A 19,299-nucleotide genomic window follows, 5' to 3' on the forward strand; every position below is an offset into this window, starting at 1 on the left:
CGTAGACACAAACATGGCTACAAATTCATTTTAAGGTTGCTCTGTAACTGCAGGACATGCAAATAAGCAACCATTTGGTCAGCAGCTTTGCCATGTCATCACAAAGTGCTCTGCTGGACCTGTAAGCACACCCACCAGTGATGTCACAGTGTCCACCACTGGACCACCTGGACCACACCACTGGAAATCAGCAAAGACCAGATTTTTAGAGGTGTTAAGACACTCTGTAATGACCTCTGACGCTGTTTTAGTGATGAAGTATCATACAGATGAACCTGATGTTACATTATTGATTTATTTAGAAGACAGCCTCATGATGCAAATGTGTTATATATTAATAAAGAGCACAAAGCACATATGAGGGGTACAGCATTAATGCCAGGAAGCCTATTAAAAACTATTACAGAGCATTCAAGACACACACAGGTTCATATGACCTTTGCAACAACTGACAAGAGTAAACATCACTAAGATTGACAAAAGTAGTCTCACAAGGAAATGAGAATGATGCATGAAGCATACAGATACACACTCATAAAAAGAATAAAGCAGCCACAGAAGGAAACTAAAATTAGCTATGACATATTGCAAGCAGACTAGCGAGATACTAAAGGGCAGAGAAGGATGAAAATACATTATTATGTTGCCACTTTTATTTCTCCAATTGCAAAATATCACCCTTTCAGCTAAAGTACCACAGGTTGTTATGTTAAATTGGAAGTGTGTTCCACTTGGCTCACTGGCTACACTGGATAGTGCTTTTCCTTATTGGTAAGATGCACACACCTCTATTGACATATTTAGTGTACCTGCTTTTAATTTTCTTCACAAATTCACACAAAATGGAAGGAATAAGACTGTTAAAGCGTCTGAAAACAGTCAAAAATCCAAAAAAAGATTTGATTGACGGATTAGATTTGATTGACAGTGACCAAACAGTCCAACATCTCTCATTAGATCCTGATTCAAACGTTGCTAAATCCTGATTGGTGCTCAAACGTATGTGACATCACCTTTTTGCAGCAGAACCCTACCCACTTCAAAAGTATATGGAGGCATTTTAAAAACTAGCATCTACGAAGAGTGATATTGTTACTGTTTGTTTTTATGTTCAAGGTACGTCCCCACCCCGGATGATGTAGAAAAGTACAAATCCTACACTGGACCGGTGACAGAACTGCATGTTGTGGACCAGTACATGATGGAGGTACAGTTTTTAATTCCCCAGATTAACTAGAATTATGATTACAAGAATTAAGATAGTAATTTCCCTTGGATTTGACTTGTGGCACTTTGACGCAAGCAGAATCTAATGCACGTCTTGCAAATGAAGCACTTTCTTTAAGGAGGCCTTGTCGAGTCATCTTTCTGCGTCCTCATCCGCACACTTGTGGGTGTCCTGTCAGGCTCCTACCATTCATCTGGTTATCACCTTCCAGCACTGATTGGCAGTCATCTGACCCATGTGTGGTTGGCTGAAGGCCACAGGAGGGGTAACAGATAAACAGCAGGATCAGCCCACAGTGCCTTTTCAGGGATATTTGACACCAGATATAAGGGATTTCATATGTAACACACAGGATAGAAACCCTGCTCTTCTGGAAGCACATGCTGTCTCTGGTAAACTGCAGTCAGCCTGAATGCTGAAACAGACAACACAATCAGTCCTCTTTGTACCTACCAATTAAAACTGATCCACATTCACATATTACACTTAATAGACACTGAAATGGCATCAGTTATAGTGCCTAAGATTAGAGGTGATTGCTCACTCCTATGCACTTTGTATCAAAATGTAATGTTCTGCAATTTTCACTTATTCCACACATTTCCCCCCTAAAACCCATTAGATTATTAAAGAAAATGAAAGGGATGACACATTCTTTCTGAATTATCACCATCTCAGCATCATTACTCGGAGTCAGGTGTGTCCTCCACATGACGCGGAGGACAGTCACCCTCAGCTGCTTTCTGTGCAGCACGCTAGCAGTTTGACTCTGGGGATGGCAATGCTGGTCTAATGGTCGATTTGTCCACAACCTGACTGAGACATCTCAACCAATATGATATAGATGGTCATTAAATTTTCTGCTGACATTCGTGGTCCCCAGAGGATGAATTGTGCTCACTTTGGTGATCCCTGTGGCTTTTCATCTAACGCCACCATGAAGTTGAAATGTTTAGTTTTAGTTGAATGTAACTTTAGTGGAACAACTACTACATGGGTTGCCTTGTAATTTGGTACACGCATTCAGGTCCCCTTCAGGCTGAATTTTAATATCTGTGGTGATCCTGATTCTTCATCCAATTATCACCATTACTTTATCACTAAATACCTGCAGCAACATTCCCATTAGCCTAAAGTGTATTATGTGTTAATTGCTAAATAGCTAATGTTAGCACGCAAACACACTAAAATAAGAAAGTTAACATAAAACCTACTAAACATGAGCATGTTAGCGTTGTCATTGCGAGTGTTTTAGCATGGCACATTAACATTTAGCTCAAAGCTGCACACCAGCAATGCACAGCCTCTCAGAGCTGCGACTTCTCTTAAGTCTTGTTTTCCTTTAGATGATTGAAAGTAGTCTGATTATCTGTATAACAGCTCTGAATAATCACCTTTCACTCAGGATGTCTGTGGAGGAGACAAGACAGGCATCTGGGAAACATTACCATTACCATTAAACAGAGCTATCAGTATATTAGCGCTGAAGGACTGACCTTTTCCTTAAGATGAATCAGATCCTAAAAATGCTTACATTCTGTTGCATTACACTGTATATGAGGTCTTTGTGTGTTCGTCATGCCCATCATGCTTTCGCTGCGAGCTTAAATCCTGTGCTGTGCCACAGCAGAAATCCTCTTAGAGAGCATTTCGTTTTATATCTCAGATTTAGTGAACATGAGGGTTTCTAAGGAAAACTCAATGACTAATGTGCGAACACAATTTTATCCCAGCAGGAATTAAATTATAACAGTGCTACCTTGGCATGAAATCAGTGTGATCTGTTAACCTCCCATTAGAAATTTAAAATGTGTCAGAAAATGTGACAAGACGAGGAGCGCGGTGCTCTACAGTGTGGGGGATGACATTCTGGGATATTTTCTTTTAAATAAATAGCCAAACGATTACATGGTCTTGATATCTAACGCTAATATTAATATCTTTCTTTAACCATCCATCAGACCAAGTGCCCTTTGGCTTTTGGGAGACAGTGCTTGAGCATGAGCGAGACGGTCTGACAATGTGGAGTGATTTATTAGAGGTTAGCACCGACTCAAAGGTCGACTAGGCAGCTCAGCCAATCGTTTCAAGGTGTCAAGCCTTCAGTTTCTCTATTAAATCAGCCTGTCGACAGGCCTGCAGCACTCTGCTTTTGCCTGAGGTAATCTCGCCAAAGAGGTTGAGTCTGGGAGAACAAGCTGCAGCCATCCGCTGACTGTCTCTTCCAGCATTTTTAGATAATTCGGAATAATGACATGGAAATAGGCTGTTTGATGATGTGATAATTGCACTCTCCTCTGTATACACACAGCTGATTACGCTCACATCTTTTCCCTGCTACAGATGTGCAACATCCCCAGCCTGAGCACACAGCTCGACCTGCTGCTGACTCTGAGAGAGCTCCCGATCGGCATGAACGACCTGCAGCCAGTGAGTTTACGCCATCACCTGTGGAGTCAAATCAAAGGTTGAATCAGATATCGAGCTGTTTTAAAGTCTGTCCCATTCCCACGAGCTGAAAAAGGGTAAAAAAAAAATTAAAAATGGCATCCACAGCACACGACGACGCACGAACATGCAAATGTATTCGGTAATGCAAACGCTAATGGTCAGATACCTCGTGGCTTTAGACATAAATGAAAAGAACATCTGAGGACAAACTGACATTAATATATGAAAGCCTTTTTTCCCTGCAGTTTGAACTTTATGTTTGAAGTGGTGGGTGAAGTAGTTTCTATTCTATTTGCTAGATGGTTAAGAGTCTTGAAAACTGAAAGGCATGAGAGGCACTTTAAGACAGCTCTCTTCATTTGATGGAGAAGGAAAGATGACTCTTAATCAAATCAAGCATTATTTTTCCGTAGGTGGTGTAAAACATACAAAGTTTTTATCTTTGTCAGAAACCCAATGAAAACCCACTTTGAGGTTTTCACTGGGGAGAGCTGTGGAAAAATTCCTGAGTTTAACGTCATTCAACAAACTTCTGAACTCGCTTCAAAGGCAAATGCTCTCAAATTAATACAGGTACAACAAAATAAAAAAGCATTTTAGCATTTTCTTCACCCCTACACACAACAGCCAATTGTCTAAGGCTCATGCATTGCGAGTTTCTAAACATTTCAGATTTATCATTAGTCTGACTAATCGTTAACACTCCTATAGAAGATTGTTGTTTATTGGCATTGGGGACTGCAGGGTGTGAAGATATTGCAGTCAGACAAGAATACCTCCCAGCTCCTCTGTCGTTTCTCTTTTTCTTTAATGCGATTCTCTCAAGCTTCTGTTCCTTTCAGCATCAGTGCTTCAGTCCTAATCTCTTGTATGCTGACTGTCTGGGAATCAAGAGAAACAATGGATAAGAATGATGGCACTGTAATCCACTGACTGTGACAGCAATTTTTCTTTGTCTAAGACACAGAGACAAGCATATCGTGTGCTGCGAGATGACTCGACAAGAAAGATTAGCGCTTTCGTTAAGTTTCAATTCACTCCCAGCTCCTTGTTTCTGATGTTGTTCCTCTTTCTACTGTGTTGTACAGTAAACAAAGGTCAACTTCTGACCAGACTTTGGTGTTTGCGTGCAGGTGCTCTGTGACAAACAGCATGCTGCTTTCTAATCTACAGTCCACAGTGTAGTGTGTAACTGTTTTACAATAAAATGTGTTAAAACATGGAGAGGTTAGGGTCCTCTCTGTTGCTGGAGTGCTCTAAATCCTTCAATCCTCTGACACGACAGACTTCTTAAAGCCTGAACATTAAGGGGGATTTATTCGCCACCTGACAGACATGGCTTGAAGAGGGAAAATGGAGAAGTGGCCACCTGGGGGATGTTTCTCCCCCAAAATGTGCTTGTTGTCGCTGAGTTTCACTGCCAGGATGACAGCTTTTACTCTGCATTGTGGACCTGGTGGTGTCTTTAAACTGTTTACTGTGCTCTGCTTGTGTGAGGCCATTTCCAAATATAAATAAGAGAGTCAAAGACACAGAACCAAAGCCAGTGATGCAGGAGACAAGAAGAGCTCTGGACAGGGAATCATCCCCCGAGGCTGTGATGTACTGAATGGTAAAGTCAAATGTAGCTTTTTCAGCAGTTTCGTTAATCACGTCTCTTTTTTCCAATAAAGTCACAATGAAAGGGAAGTTAAGAGTATCTTTAGCTTCCGTAATGTGACATTTTTCCAAATGAAATGGAAAATGAAGTGGGGGGATAGTCACGAGAGGGATTTAAATCCATCTTTCAGATTTGATTGGATCCCAGGGGATGCGAATACAGAGCGACATGGAGCTGTAGTGAAATACTGGGCTGTGCACCTATCGGCCTGCACCAAGCCCCGTTTGGGACTTTCTCATTTTCTGCGTGGGAGATGGTTGCGGAAGGTCCCGGAGGAGAGCTTAACCAAACCAAGCAGTTAGTGTTTATCCTTTAAGACTTTTCTCATGTGAAACTGAAAAAGACTGGCTGAAAACACTTCTCATAGAGCACAAATCTAAAGGTTGGCTGAGCACCGCCCTTGCTGGGACCCTTCCTGAATGGCGCTAGGTCTGGGGCTGAACTGCCAGATCAGGAGGTGGAAGACGAGGGAGAAATTGGTAAAATAGAGCACAACCGTGCTCTTTCAGATATGTAAACAAAGCTTCTGCCAACTGGAATTTCAAACACCATACCTCCTTCTGTGATATTACCCTGCTAGCTAAGACCACGCATGGCTATAATCCACCAGTTTTACATGATGGGAGGGGTTAGCTACATTTGATTAGATACATTTATGTGTAGATCTTTCTTATTTTGGTTTTTTTCCATTTTGTCTTTAAAGTAACAAGCTGCATACAGCATCACACTTAGAATTTGTTCTATAACAATTTACTTTTTGAATTACTGTTGTGAAATAAATATTTTGAAATCAGATGGAAGTCTAAAGCTGAGCTTTCTCAATTATGTTTGATAAAAACTACAGTAGTTTGCCATGAAGGTACAGATGGTCCTGTGCAAATCCAGTAGATGTAATGGAGCTGGATATATTATGCTTTCTCCTCTTTGTAATTTAGGCTGTCCCACTGCTAGGTTTTGGGAAGTTATTCTTAAAACAGGAGCATATGGTGTGAATGTTGTTTCTGGCTGGCATGGACTTTTATTTGGAAAAGTTAACTCTTTGTCAAGGACTAGGATTCCCCTAGCATCAACTCCTCTTTTCTCCAACACCACTGGCAAAAACCTAAAATCCCATGTTCATTTCTTTTCAGTTTTCTCAGTATGATTTCTATCCATATTCAACAGGGTCCGTTCAGGACTGGTTAAGAAGGGAAATTGTGCAATATTCTAGAGGGATATTTGTACTTGACACAATTGCATACCAAATAATAATCTTACCAAACAACAAGGCCTTGATTATTCATTTTATGAGGTCAAATGAGGTGTTGTGAGATGTAAAATACTAAAGCCTTGAGTTATTTTTGTCTGCGCTCTCAGCACAGAGAGTCCAAAAACAAGCTTCAGCCTTATTCCACTTAAATTTCCCAGTAGTTATGTAGAGAAATAAACGTGTGAGTATGTGTGCGGCTGGATTACAGAACAGAATGACTTTGCTCTGTGCCCCTGTGTTTGTCTTCCAGCTGATTAACCAGAAGATCACAATGTGCATGCAACTGAACAACTGCAGGTCATTTGTTTCCGTGCTGGAGTACCTCCTCGCCATTGGCAATTACCTCAATGAGAACGCCAGAAAGGAAAAGGCCAAGGGATTCCGCCTCTCCTCCTTAACTAAAGTAGGACTCCACCACTGTTGCGTGACCTTTGATTGAGTTGCAGCACTAGGCTAATGAGACTACTCATTGATATACACAGCAGGGCTCCTCTGCATCTTCTTACAACTTTTTCTCTCATCCTTCCTGTTGTGGTTGCCCAGGTTCACTCAGGTCTCTGACACAGTCCTTCTGACACTTGTGTGATGTGTCACTGCCTGGCGTTGCAGGACAAATTAAACTCTGCATAAAGTGTGGCCACCAGTGGCTGAATCTTTTAAAAGTGAAACATCATTAACTGCAGTCAGCAAGAGGATCTTTTCATTAAAACAAAATGTCTGTGCCTGTTTTCCGGTTCATTTAAAAGAACAGTTTGACGTTTTGGAACGTTTGATGTTTTGCTTATTTGTGTTCTTGCCAAGAGGTAGATGAGAAGACTGATTCCTCTCTTTTATCTGTCTGGCAATTATGAAGCTGTAGCCAAGTGATGGTTAGCTTAGCTTTGTATAAAGGCTGCAAACAGGAGCAAGCAACTAGCCTCAGCTAGTTCAGGAAGTCATTGAAGAAAAAGTCCAGCACAAATGCACACATACATTACATAAGGTGCTAATTAGTAGGCTTCAGGTGCTGGTTTCCAGTCTTTGTGCTACGCTAAGATAACCAGTGTCTGGCTGTACCTTCATATTTCCCTTATAGATATGAGAGTAGTGTCACTCTTCTCATCTAACTCTCAGCAAGAAAGCAGGCGTATTACCAAACAAACGAACTATTCCATTAAAGTTTTAGTAGTTGTTGGAGATGTATAGTTTTAAGTGTTATCCAGGGTTTCTGGGAATATTTTCTGTCTTCCTCTAAATTTAGTCTGAACCACTCTTTTGTGTGCAAGTCTCTCTACTGGGAAGGTTTAAGGGGCAGCGCTCTTGGCACAGAAGTAAAATGTCCTCGGCTCCATTTAATGAAGCTGAGGCCTCATGTTCCCTCAGAGGTGTTTCCAGGTCTAATTGAGAATAGTAAACTGTTGCTGCTTGAGACAAGCTCTCCTCAAATTAATGGCTGACTGCTTCCAAGAAAAATACATCAAGGTTATCTCAGATCTTTCTTTTATTTGGTTCTTTCTTTTTACTTGTGAGCATCAATACTTGGTGCATGTCTTGTACATATGGTCCTCAGAGGCCTTAAGCTGGTAAACAGCACAACCTCGAAAAATACCATGAGTGCCTATCACAGGATTAGAGAGGTCTCTCTTACATTTCAATTACGTGGCACCAGCAAGTGCAGCATGGCTCGAGATGCAGAAGTCACTATTACCATTTTATACAAATACGTGAAAGTGTATAATAGTGACATTTTAAGTAATTTCAAACAGAAAATCCAAGGTAAACCTCTGCTGACAATAAAGATACACAAAGCTATGGATGTGTGGCGTAGATGAAAAGCATCCTATATGTCTGGACAAAACCTGTGCATTAACATCCTACACTTTCCCCGGCCTTCACTGAGTAAACTGCATTTTGCAGCAGCACACACAGGCGTAGATATCACAGTGTTGCTTCCTTTGTCTTGTGAGTCCTTGCTTGCTATGTGGCAGGAACTAAACATTCGTAGAGGTTGTGCCCTGTTTTCATTGTGTTTTCTCTTTCGCCAGCTCTCGCAGCTCCGTGGGAGAGACAAGAAGTTCACCTTGCTTCATGCCCTTGTGGAGCAGATCATGTTGCATGAACCGTGCTTGGCCACTTTTACTCAGGAGTTGGCAGAATTTGAAACTGTCCCGGGAGGTATTTGCTAATCAAGATTTGATCAAAGCTGAAAAAAATCTGTGTGGTACTTTTCAATTGTGGTCTGTTAAGTGAAACGTGTATTTTCTGTGTGTGTGTGTCACTGTTTTTTTTCCCTTCTCTTTTGGAAAGCTTCCATCAAAGGCCTGACCGCAGAAGTAGATGGTGAGTAGATCACATTTTACTACCGTATCCAGGCTGTTGCTCTCCGATTTGCTGAGATCACTGTAATAGTGACTTCACTTTTTTGTGCCAACCTAAGTTATTTGTGTGGAAGTGTGATAGCAACATTTACGAGATCTTACTGCAATTGTACTTTCGGCATACTTTATTGCATCCCACTGTTTGGGGAATATTTGGGCGCAATCCAATATATTGTCTGTATGATGACTGACAAACAGTTGCCACAAGCACAAATACGGCACTTCACAGGATCACACAGGAGACAGCTTCTGATTTAAAGCAGCTATTTGCTTCACTGGTCAAATATGATGGATGTTAACCAAGGTGTGTGTGTGTGTGTGTGTTGCTTCAGTCCTGAAGAATGAACTGCAGAAAGTCATCCAGTTTAGCAAAACTTCAAAGAAACGAAATGCTGGAGTCCATCACCCAAGCTTCTCTAAAGACCTTAAGGTGAAGTCTATTATTTATTTACACATTCATTTAAAGGGTCGATGTGTCTTCTTGTAAACAAACACAATATTGATTATGTTCATTGTTTCTGGCACAAATGAATTGTTTACAATGTGCTTTGTATCCATCAGCTAATGATCTTCTTCTCTTCCTTTACTGGCTGAATGATGCCACCGGGGATGTAAACAATAACAAATACATCATTTGGATATGCACAGATAATGTGCTCTGCATCCAGTTTTTTGCAGTAATATTTTTGCCAACCCTCCCCCCTACTGACCTGATATCCTGATATTTACCATACATCTCCCTCTCACACAGACCTCATTTACACTGTTGACACAGTGTTAACAGTGCTGACAGGTTCTCCCTTGTCCATTTAGGATGAACGTCCATAAATCTGTCCATAAAACTTATAGAAGGAAGTCAAACATAATCCTCGAATCCCCGTATTCCCCCGAGTTAGATGATAAGTTTGTTCAGGAGGTGGAGCCAGGGGTCAATTAGCTTAGTATAGCGGAAATACTGGGAGGCATAGGGGAACAGCTAGCCTGGATGCTCCAAATCATCCACCTAACAGCACCTAAAAACTCTCAAATTAACACATTGCGTCTTGTTTTTTTAAATCTATACACACATAAATGTGAAAACAAGAAATTTGTGGTTGTATACGGGGGCCAAGGTAGCTATTTCCCCCTGCCTTCAGTGTTTATGCTAAGCTAAGCTAATAAACTCTTGGCTCTAGATTCAGTTTTAAAGCACAGACATGAGAGTGGTATTGATCTTTTCACCAAACATTTTGCAAGAAATTAAATACAATATCTCATAAAATGTCAAATGATTCCTTTAAATTACTCCTGGATTGTGCTTCACAAAGCAGCTTAAACCTATCAAATCATGCAATTCAAATTAGAATAGTCTTGATGGCAGGTGGCCCGGTTTATGATGTTTATTTGAATATACAATTGTGTTTGTATCCCAGCTCTAAATATAAGCTATGTAGAGTTCACCCCAAACAGACAACATCAAAGTTTGAGCAGTGACTGACATAATGAATGGGTAAACTCACCAGGCATTCCTTGCGCTTCTCTCTATACCCTAGATGGCAATTGAGAAATACAAGACTGATCTCTCTGCGCTGATGAAGACGTGTGAGGAGATGAAGAAACTCTACTCTGTCATACTGGTAATCCTTGAGTTATTATTTCAATATCTCCTTTGTACAGCCTCCGAGATGGATTGTCGTCTGTTCCAGTAGTGTCTTGATGGCCCTCTTCAATTATTTGTCATCTTATCTCCTCACCCTACTTCGAGAGAGTACATATATTTCAGAGGAGAAAGTCCCCAAGGTTACTTCTTTTTCACAGCGTGTCCCTCAGGGCTTACATGAGGACATAATGCATCGGGTACACAGTGCATAGCCATGACCTTTGCATCGTTTAACAGCAAGCAACCACTGATTTGCAGCTTTGAACAATGCTGCCCTCACTCCTTATGATAATTTCTTCTGGATTATTGAACAACTGTTGCTGTCTTCTGTAGCCAAAAAGTGTGAGAGATAAGTTCATCCTGACCTTTAAATGTGTGATGTCATGTCGCTGGATGGTCTACAAAACATTCAAAATGAGGAGCTGTAAGCACACTCCTGGTGGGTTTCTGATGGCTTTCTTAAAAAAAGCAAATTATTTGCATACACACCATTAAAGTTCTTAAGTTTATTGATTTTGCAGAAAAATAGTTCATACTTTTTTTTTTCATTTAGTGACCTCTTATTTTGAATATATTATTAACATGCCACAATATATTAATTCATACTGGCACTATTCATGATTTAATACTAATGTTTGCTAGACTCGCTGAGACAAAAAATAATGATATATTTTTTTAATGAGTTTGTCTGAGAACTGCATTTGTCTCGGCGGCAGAGCTCTCATAAAGAAACTTCCTCTGTCACACACATCATCAGATTTAGTGGCGGTACCGGTCCCTGTGTATTCTTTTATCACATCGCCTATGAAGGAGGGCATTTTCTCTGCTCACTAACCTGGTTAGATTAGGTTTATAGAGCTCAAGCCTACTTCTGACATCTTAACAGGTGCTATGTCTTTTTTTTATCGAGTCCCCACCAAAAACAATCAATACAAAAGTGGTGCCTATTTTCTCATCTTTCCCATATCTCTATGGACAATCCATCATCATAGGGAGTTCGCTTACCCTTCCTGCTGTGTTCGAGCACTGAGATATTATAGCCTGAGCTGGGAGCTTTAGGCCTGGGAGGGAATTGTTCTATGTTTGGCCCACAATTAGATTCCTGTGCTCTGCAAACTCTTTCCACAACTTGCACATGAGTAAGCAAAAGGGCTCAGCAGCCTCTTACTGAGCACGTTCAAAAGAGTGCACAAAGAATAAGAGGGATAACCTCTGCAGCCAATATTGTGTCAAACCTTCAGCATCCGTCGCCAATTGTCATTTCATTTAAAATTTTATTCGAAACAGGGACAGTATCCAATAAATATATTGGACCGGGTATAGCACACTGCTAATTTCCATCTGTTGTCTGTGGATGTGTATGCAATGCATATATAACAATATATACAAAAATTCCACTTAACACTAATAATTACACTTGTAGGACAGTGATTATATTGTACATTCAGACCTTAATGACAACATGACATTCAACAATTTTTTCATTATTAATAAACTGATTAAAACTAATACACTCTCTCATGTTTTAGGCTGCAGCTCTTCCTTTGTGACTAGTGTAAATGTAATAAGGGTAGTAGAATTGCTTTTATGCATGGTGCTTAGGCTTTCACAAGGTAAAGATTCAACATTTGAGTAAAAATACTTGTTTGTGTCCTTGTAGAGAGATGAGATTTTAGAAAATCGACTCCAATGTCTGCATGATGAATATGAAACTACAGCCAGATGTTGCTTAGCTCAGCATAAGGACGGGAAACAGGGGAAAACAGCTATCCTGGATGAAATCACTGCCCCCCGATAAAGATATAGTTTGACACATAACACCAGTGAATCCACAACTTATCATTTTCTCACTTTGATATTTGTACAACTGAAACAAACAAAAATAACGGATTAATAAGAGAACTTTAGGAGTGCGGGAGGGTTGTGTTTTTCTACTCCTGGACAGAGCAGGACGAGCTGTTTCTGCCTGATTTGCACTGTTTATATTAAGCTAAGCTCACTGACTGCAGCTTCGCGCAGTATTTAGCGTATTAATGTGAGAGTGGTAGGAAGTGAATCTTCTCCTCTTATCTTCTCGTCTTACTCTAAGCAAGACAACATCTGTGTGATGACAAGAACCAGCACAGAAAAATGTTTGTCCCCCAGTGAGGAGATTAATGTGTGTAACCATTCATTAGCTTGAAGCAACATGTAAAATTGATCTGATAATTATAAAAACCTGGGGCAAGACAGCATCTAGTCGTTTTTTTTAGGAAAAATGCACCCAGGGTCATCTTCCCCCTCTCCTTTTTAGTCTGAAACTTGCTGATGAGTCAAAATGAATTAAAGACACAAACAACATGATGGCATTATGGCATTATGTACATAATGTTTCAATGAAAGTGACAGGAAATCTAGTCATGAGATGATGTTGGACTAAACCATTTAAAGCTACACCTCATTACAGCATCCTCTTTAAACGAACCTGGCCTTTTAAAAAGACTATTTCTCACTCAGTGTAAGTGGGAAGTCAATAGCAAACAAATGCTCTTGATGAGATAGTATACATAATTTATACTACTACATTACAATACTACATTTAGTATTATACCAAACGTTACCCCCCAAACTGGATTGGTTTATGCACAATCAAATTGTATATATTGAAACCATATCCAAAAACCTTATAAATAGACAGTCCTCTTAGGGATGGCATCTACACCCATATATAAGCATATTTTCCAAAATGTCAGACTATTCCTTTCAAGTGAAACATCACAAATCCTTAAGGCTTCAGTATTATTCCTTATTCTTCTCATTAATCACTCTGCCGAGTATTATTGAAAATAGTCTGGTGGTGTAGTGCTGTGGCCTTTTAAAGTTTAACAGTGTGACCTTTAACTGTAGTGTCTCCTTCAGGCCAGGAGTTGTTTTTAATCACCAAGCAGTGGTGCCAAAGTGCGCCATCCTCCCTGCATGTTTAAATCAAAGGTGCACCACAGGAATCCTGACATATTGATATATATTTCAGAGCGGTTTTCTCACCTTTGAATAATTAAGTTTGAAATGTACTTTTTTGATTGTATGGATCCTTATGAGCACATTTTGTGTCTGCTTTGAATCTCAGAGCCCAACGCCATCAAATAATTGCTCGGCCAAGTTTAGTCAAAGTTTGAAGCTGGACAAACCCGAGGCCCCAGCCCCACCTGCACCCCCCCATCCCTCCTCCCCTAACTTCACTGAGTAGGGACCCTGTTCTAATAATGTGTGTGTGAAGCCTGCTGCATATACAATAAAGCCCTTGAGGAGCATTAGAGAAAATGATTGGGACTGACTGGGCTGCAGTGTTGTGCAAGGGAGCAGCAGGTTGGGGAATAGGCGTCATATTTAGTCACATCTTGTCACGGGGGAGGAGAATTCATAATGATGCCCTTGAATAACCAACATGCAAATTTATTAAACATAGAAGAAGCTCATGAAATTTTTGGGGGTTTGGAGAGGTTATTTTTTGTTTTGTAGTTGTTATTCTGGCTGCATGATTGAAAAAAAGCAAAAAAGTATCAAACAGAAAGAGACATTTTATGTAACATGCTTTGCATTTTAGATATGTTGCATGTCTCATCATAACAGGCTGACAGCTATGTCACATTACCAATTCCTCTTCATATAATACATATCTATAATACACCACATCAATAAGACATGACTTTACAGAATCGATTCCACCTCAGCGCTTGCAGGTAAAATGCTTTTAATCTTGCTTCTAAAAGCAAACAACTCAAACCTGCAGATTAAAGATGACACAAGATGCCTCTGTTAGGTGTAATGAACACTTCAGTGTCTAGTCTTATACCTTTATTTGTATCTATGAAGTTAACAGCCAAGCACAATTTGGCTTTTTATAAGCACATATGAACATGTAATAATTGGCTCATTACACACTATAATGTAGTTGTGAGCCAATATAAAGATAAGGACACATGTAACCTCACCTATGAAGAAATATCATAGTTATAGATGTTGGCAAATTCATTAATAAACACTTGTATCTGCTTATAGCCACTGTGTAGTGTGTTATACACCATTTACTTAATGGTCGTACTGAGGAGTGCTTAGTAATGCTTTAATCAGGAGTTTAAGTGTACCGCTGTGCTACTGGCTTTGATGGATTAGATATACCAATTATGCTTTTCTGATGCCAGCGTGAAGATGAAGGAGCTCCAAATTTTATTTTTGTGTTTGGTAGCTTAGCATTTACCACCTCAGTACGATAAACATGCAGCCAATGCAACCAGCAGTCATTCCTCATTAATCCCTCTCATCCTCACTCGTTAAAGTGGAAACACGCTGATTAATAGAAGAGGACAGAGCTTTACTTTCCCGAAGCCATTCTGAAGTGTGATGGTAGACTTGAGGGCCTTTTTCTGGGCACAGCATGTGCGTGTAAAAATGCATGCAAATATTTAACATGCACCGAAAACAAGGAGGCCGGTCAACGAACGGGCTGTGCAGAGGATTGTGCCACTCACACGGAGTAAAATAAAAACTCTTTGTGACAGATTGTACAAAATATTGGGTACAATATGGAAATAGGCTGATTTACACATCTGAGGTGAGGGTGTTGTATATTACAGAGAGAACAGGTGTTATTAATGAGCTGACATCACGCTCCATCAGCACTCAGCTAATAAGGACTTTGCTCAAAACAGGCGTCTTCCACCTGTGTAAACCTTTCAGAAATGTCAGCAGACACACTAATACAAACACACTCACTGACAGCAATTACATTTTGAGCTTTTGGGGGAGCTGAGCAACGTCTCACAGACAATATAGCTGTTACTCTGCCAGTGTAATCATTTATAGACTGATTAGTTATTATCAATAAACCACTATATTCTTGCAATAACCACTCTTCACAAATCCAAGCAGGAACAAAGATTCTGCTGGAATATATATATACATGAACATTAAATCTTACTTAAATCAATATCAAATAGGTCACATATAGATTGGGTTGGTAAGCAGCAGAAAACAGATATAAGCATGAGCAAGGCTCAGTTTGTAATGGACGTGCTGTACAATATAATGTATGAATATAATAGTGACTAGTCTGTATGACGGTCATACATTTGTGAATCAGCCAGTGATTGTGGAGCCTGGATGAATCAGCTACTACAAGTTCAACCTCAGTGCTCTGCCTGAAATCATGCTTCGCTTCATTGGGCCGGCCCCAATGATGAGAACTGGGTGATTAATGAATTAAGTGATTTGCCAGGCTCTCTTTCTCTCTTGCTGAGTCTAAATTTCTCCATGCAGAGACATTTGGTTTTTATTCAGCACACTGAAACTTAAAACCTTGAAATTGTAGTAGTTCGATCTGCCATTGACCAATGACATTATTTCTACCTCCTCAAAACCTCAGTCTGCCCAAACCAGCTGAAACTAGCTCTTGTGGCCATGAGTATTGTTAGCTTAGCAGAGAGACTTGAAACAGGCTTGCCTGGCTCTGTCCCAAGGTAACAAAATCCTTGTTACCATTCAAAATCCATCAACTCGATAGAGTAAAGAGTTTGTTTTAGTAAGGTGTAAATTCAACAACAATTCATCGTTTTACGTTTCATGGGGGAAGGGGTGATGTTCTGGGCTATTTCTTGGCTGGAAGCCGTGACTTCTTGGAGTCTCTCCTCCTGGCTCCAGCTACATACCTACAGTACAGATGTGAGAGCGGTATCAATCTTCTCATTTAACTCTCAGCAAGAAAGAAAAAATGTCAAACTAAGCCGTTAAATAGTCTGTAATTAATCTTTCTACGATAAAAGGAAGTAAAATGAAGTCCAACTGTGCTGAAGGCTGCCTGTGTGTGTGTCTTTGTGTGCAAGGCAACTGCCTGGTACGGCTGCTGTAAGATTTATAGCACACAACGATTTGCTGGTAATCTTAAAAACAGAATAAGGAAATAAAGCACCTAATGGGATTTTAAAATCTGTTAAACATAATAAGGAGTAAAGAGAATGAGGAGAGCGTGAGAGCAGCGTAGCTCGAGCCTGAACCTCAGGTTGCACAGTCAACAGCATGCAATAAGCCCATTAGTACACTTACCCACTGTGACCCTTTCTCATAAAGTTTGATTTGAGAATTACTAACAGTTTTGTGCCAGTGACCCCTAACCACCAAGGTGTAAGCATTAATTGAGCTGTGCATGTCTGCCTCATTGTATAAGTGCACTCAAGAAATGGATCGCATGCTGAAGCAGTATATGAGTTAATTATACCAAAAGACTATTGTCGAGAAGAATATGCACGACCCGGCGCCAGCCCACTAATGAAAGCAAATGAAGTTGTTTATTATAAAATATACCTTATAGGCTCAAAGGTCTCACAAACTGCAACTGCTGTCAGACTAAAGTTTTTAATTTCCAAGACACTAATCCTGCTTTTCCCTTGTCAAGGTCGTATTCGGAGAACCAGCGGGTCAAGACTCTCAGGAGCTGTTTGGGTTGATCTGTCAGTTTGTCCATGACTTCAAGAGGGCCCATGCTGAAATTATAAACACTGTTTAGTGTTCATATGAGTAACCGCTGAGACTGCAGGGATGCTTATTAAGCAAACCAAACAGATCCTATCTTCTTCATCACTGTTCAGAAAGATAGAGGATAATGCAGCGTTTGATGTTCTTCTTTTGTGTTATTCTGTGTTTTGTATTTTTCTCCTGTATTACTGTACAGATAGTTTATTTTATAATGGGCAGTGGATGCAATTCATTGTGTGGGGAAAAAAAAGTATGAAGCGTATAGTGACGCTAATGCACCTGGACGACAGGACGACAACGTCAGTGGAAATCAATTCTGTGAATATAAAAGTGATCTAAGTCGCAGCATCCCGTGTCAGAGGTTGGTTTGATTTGGGTCGACTTTGTGTTTGCTAACATTTGTTTTGAGACAAATCAGTGCTGAAAGATTTGAAAGCCCTCGGTTGTAAGACACACTTGGATGCTGAAGTGTGCTGCTAATACCCACAGCTCTGTGCTGGCACGGAGGAACAGAATAGACAGCACTTTGGGCCAGCTAAGGCTGGCGTACTTACTACTTGCGATTATTTTGAACATGCAATCGGGCTTTGGTCTGGGGCATTTCCTGTCCTGGTGCTCCAAGGAGGAGCTCCAAGGCTGCCTGTGATTAAAGACCACGTCTGCACTGTGGCAACGTCGTGATTAGAAACATTCAATTTGCCATCAACAGGAAGAAGGGTATTCCTTAGCAGTGGGTACAGCTGATTTATGTGTTAAACCGCTTCTGTGTGTGACATTTTAATCAGTTGACAGCAAACACTATTTGTAGTTGTGAGTGTGAACTGATAATGAAGCAGACCCCACACTGAGCAGGAAAAGATGCACGTTTTCTTGTCAAAGGACAAACCACTGGTTTTAATTAAAACTTTGCATCTGCAGGAAACATGCAAAACCATTTCATTAACTGTCTCCTTCACACAGCTTTATCTTATTATTATTTTTTACATTTCCAATTTGTCAGAATTGTAGCTGGATGGATCATTACGGTCTTTTTTCCCCATCATGTAAAGTCTTTGTGCTGCTTTTGAAATTAAAAAAAGATAAGTGACCTAAGTTTAAGCTTGTACACAAAATCAACTAAAACTCAGCGTGTCCATTTTCTCCCTTACTTTGGAATTAGTTTTACTTTTAGAGGGACACAGATAAACATAATAGCTGTGCATTTATTGTCTTCTTGTTATATAGTTATACAGTCTTTACTGCTTTACTTTTCTTTTCTTTTTAAAACACTTCCATTTCTGTTTGTTGTACACTTCCTCCCATTTGACTTGCGGGTTTTCCCAGGTCTGTGTAAAAAGGTAAGACATTTAATTTGACTTCCTCCCCATTACAAGTTCGTCTAAATGTCAGGATATTTTTATACTACTTCACATGAACTTTCAAAGTTCTGAGAACTTTTGTGGCCTGTTTCATACTGACATTTTTTTCTCTCAACTCTGTAGACTTAATCTAAAATTAAGATGAATTTACAACATCTACACTAGTGTGAATTCCCAGCTTTTGACCAAGGCACTTCTTTATTTGCTCCAGTAGAGAAAGCAATGGCGCAGGAAGCTGTTGGTGTGAAGGTGTCATGATTATCATAATCACTCCTACTGTTAGAACAAAAATTTGCAACATGTTTGCAGCTGAAAACAAAGCTTCATATTTGTCGTATCTGAGCTATTAAGTGGAGGAATTCCTTATACGCTAACCTTTACCGGTTTAGAATACCACACCTCATGCTATTTAACATCATATTTATTTATATTTTCTCTTCCTGTTCTTTTTTCACTCATTAATCATCATTTTCAATCAGATGATGATACAGTTATTTCACAACAGCCATAGGTCTTTTTCACAGTCGACATGTTGACTTGTCACAGTAGGAGAAGCACAGGTGTTACTAATAACATTAACTACGGCTCCGCTCTGTTCAAGTGTTCCAGTAAGCCACGACGGTGTGACAGTGATCCAGCGTGCACAATACCAGCACAATGAAACTGAAGCAGCTGAATGAACTTGTGCTTTTCCTACTGTGACATGTCAAATGACTCAAGAGAAAAGTACCTATTGTTGTAGACTTTTGATCAGAGTTGCAGTTTTCAGTTTCTATTTAATTTTTGTCATTACAGAGCGACTTTGTATAAAAATCTGTTTTAAATCAAGGCCCAGACACACACTGTATGC

The 19,299-nt window shown here is 40.0% G+C and overlaps 1 protein-coding gene across 1 annotated transcript in view; it reads left to right on the forward strand.

Moving 5' to 3' along the window:
* LOC139209324 (uncharacterized) overlaps window positions 1-18,349 on the forward strand; it is a 29,606-nt gene extending 11,257 nt beyond the window's left edge. The window contains exons 9-16 of the mRNA XM_070838974.1: window positions 1,117-1,207; window positions 3,572-3,658; window positions 6,839-6,991; window positions 8,613-8,742; window positions 8,875-8,907; window positions 9,278-9,375; window positions 10,478-10,561; window positions 17,012-18,349. Of these exons, the coding sequence (XP_070695075.1) occupies window positions 1,117-1,207; window positions 3,572-3,658; window positions 6,839-6,991; window positions 8,613-8,742; window positions 8,875-8,907; window positions 9,278-9,375; window positions 10,478-10,561; window positions 17,012-17,122 (787 nt within the window). The 3' untranslated portion in view covers window positions 17,123-18,349. The remainder of the gene's footprint in view (window positions 1-1,116; window positions 1,208-3,571; window positions 3,659-6,838; window positions 6,992-8,612; window positions 8,743-8,874; window positions 8,908-9,277; window positions 9,376-10,477; window positions 10,562-17,011) is intronic.
* The last annotated feature ends 950 nt before the right edge of the window (window positions 18,350-19,299 follow it).

Source organism: Pempheris klunzingeri, chromosome 11, assembly GCF_042242105.1.
Source record: "Pempheris klunzingeri isolate RE-2024b chromosome 11, fPemKlu1.hap1, whole genome shotgun sequence".
Taxonomy (NCBI): domain Eukaryota; kingdom Metazoa; phylum Chordata; class Actinopteri; order Acropomatiformes; family Pempheridae; genus Pempheris; species Pempheris klunzingeri.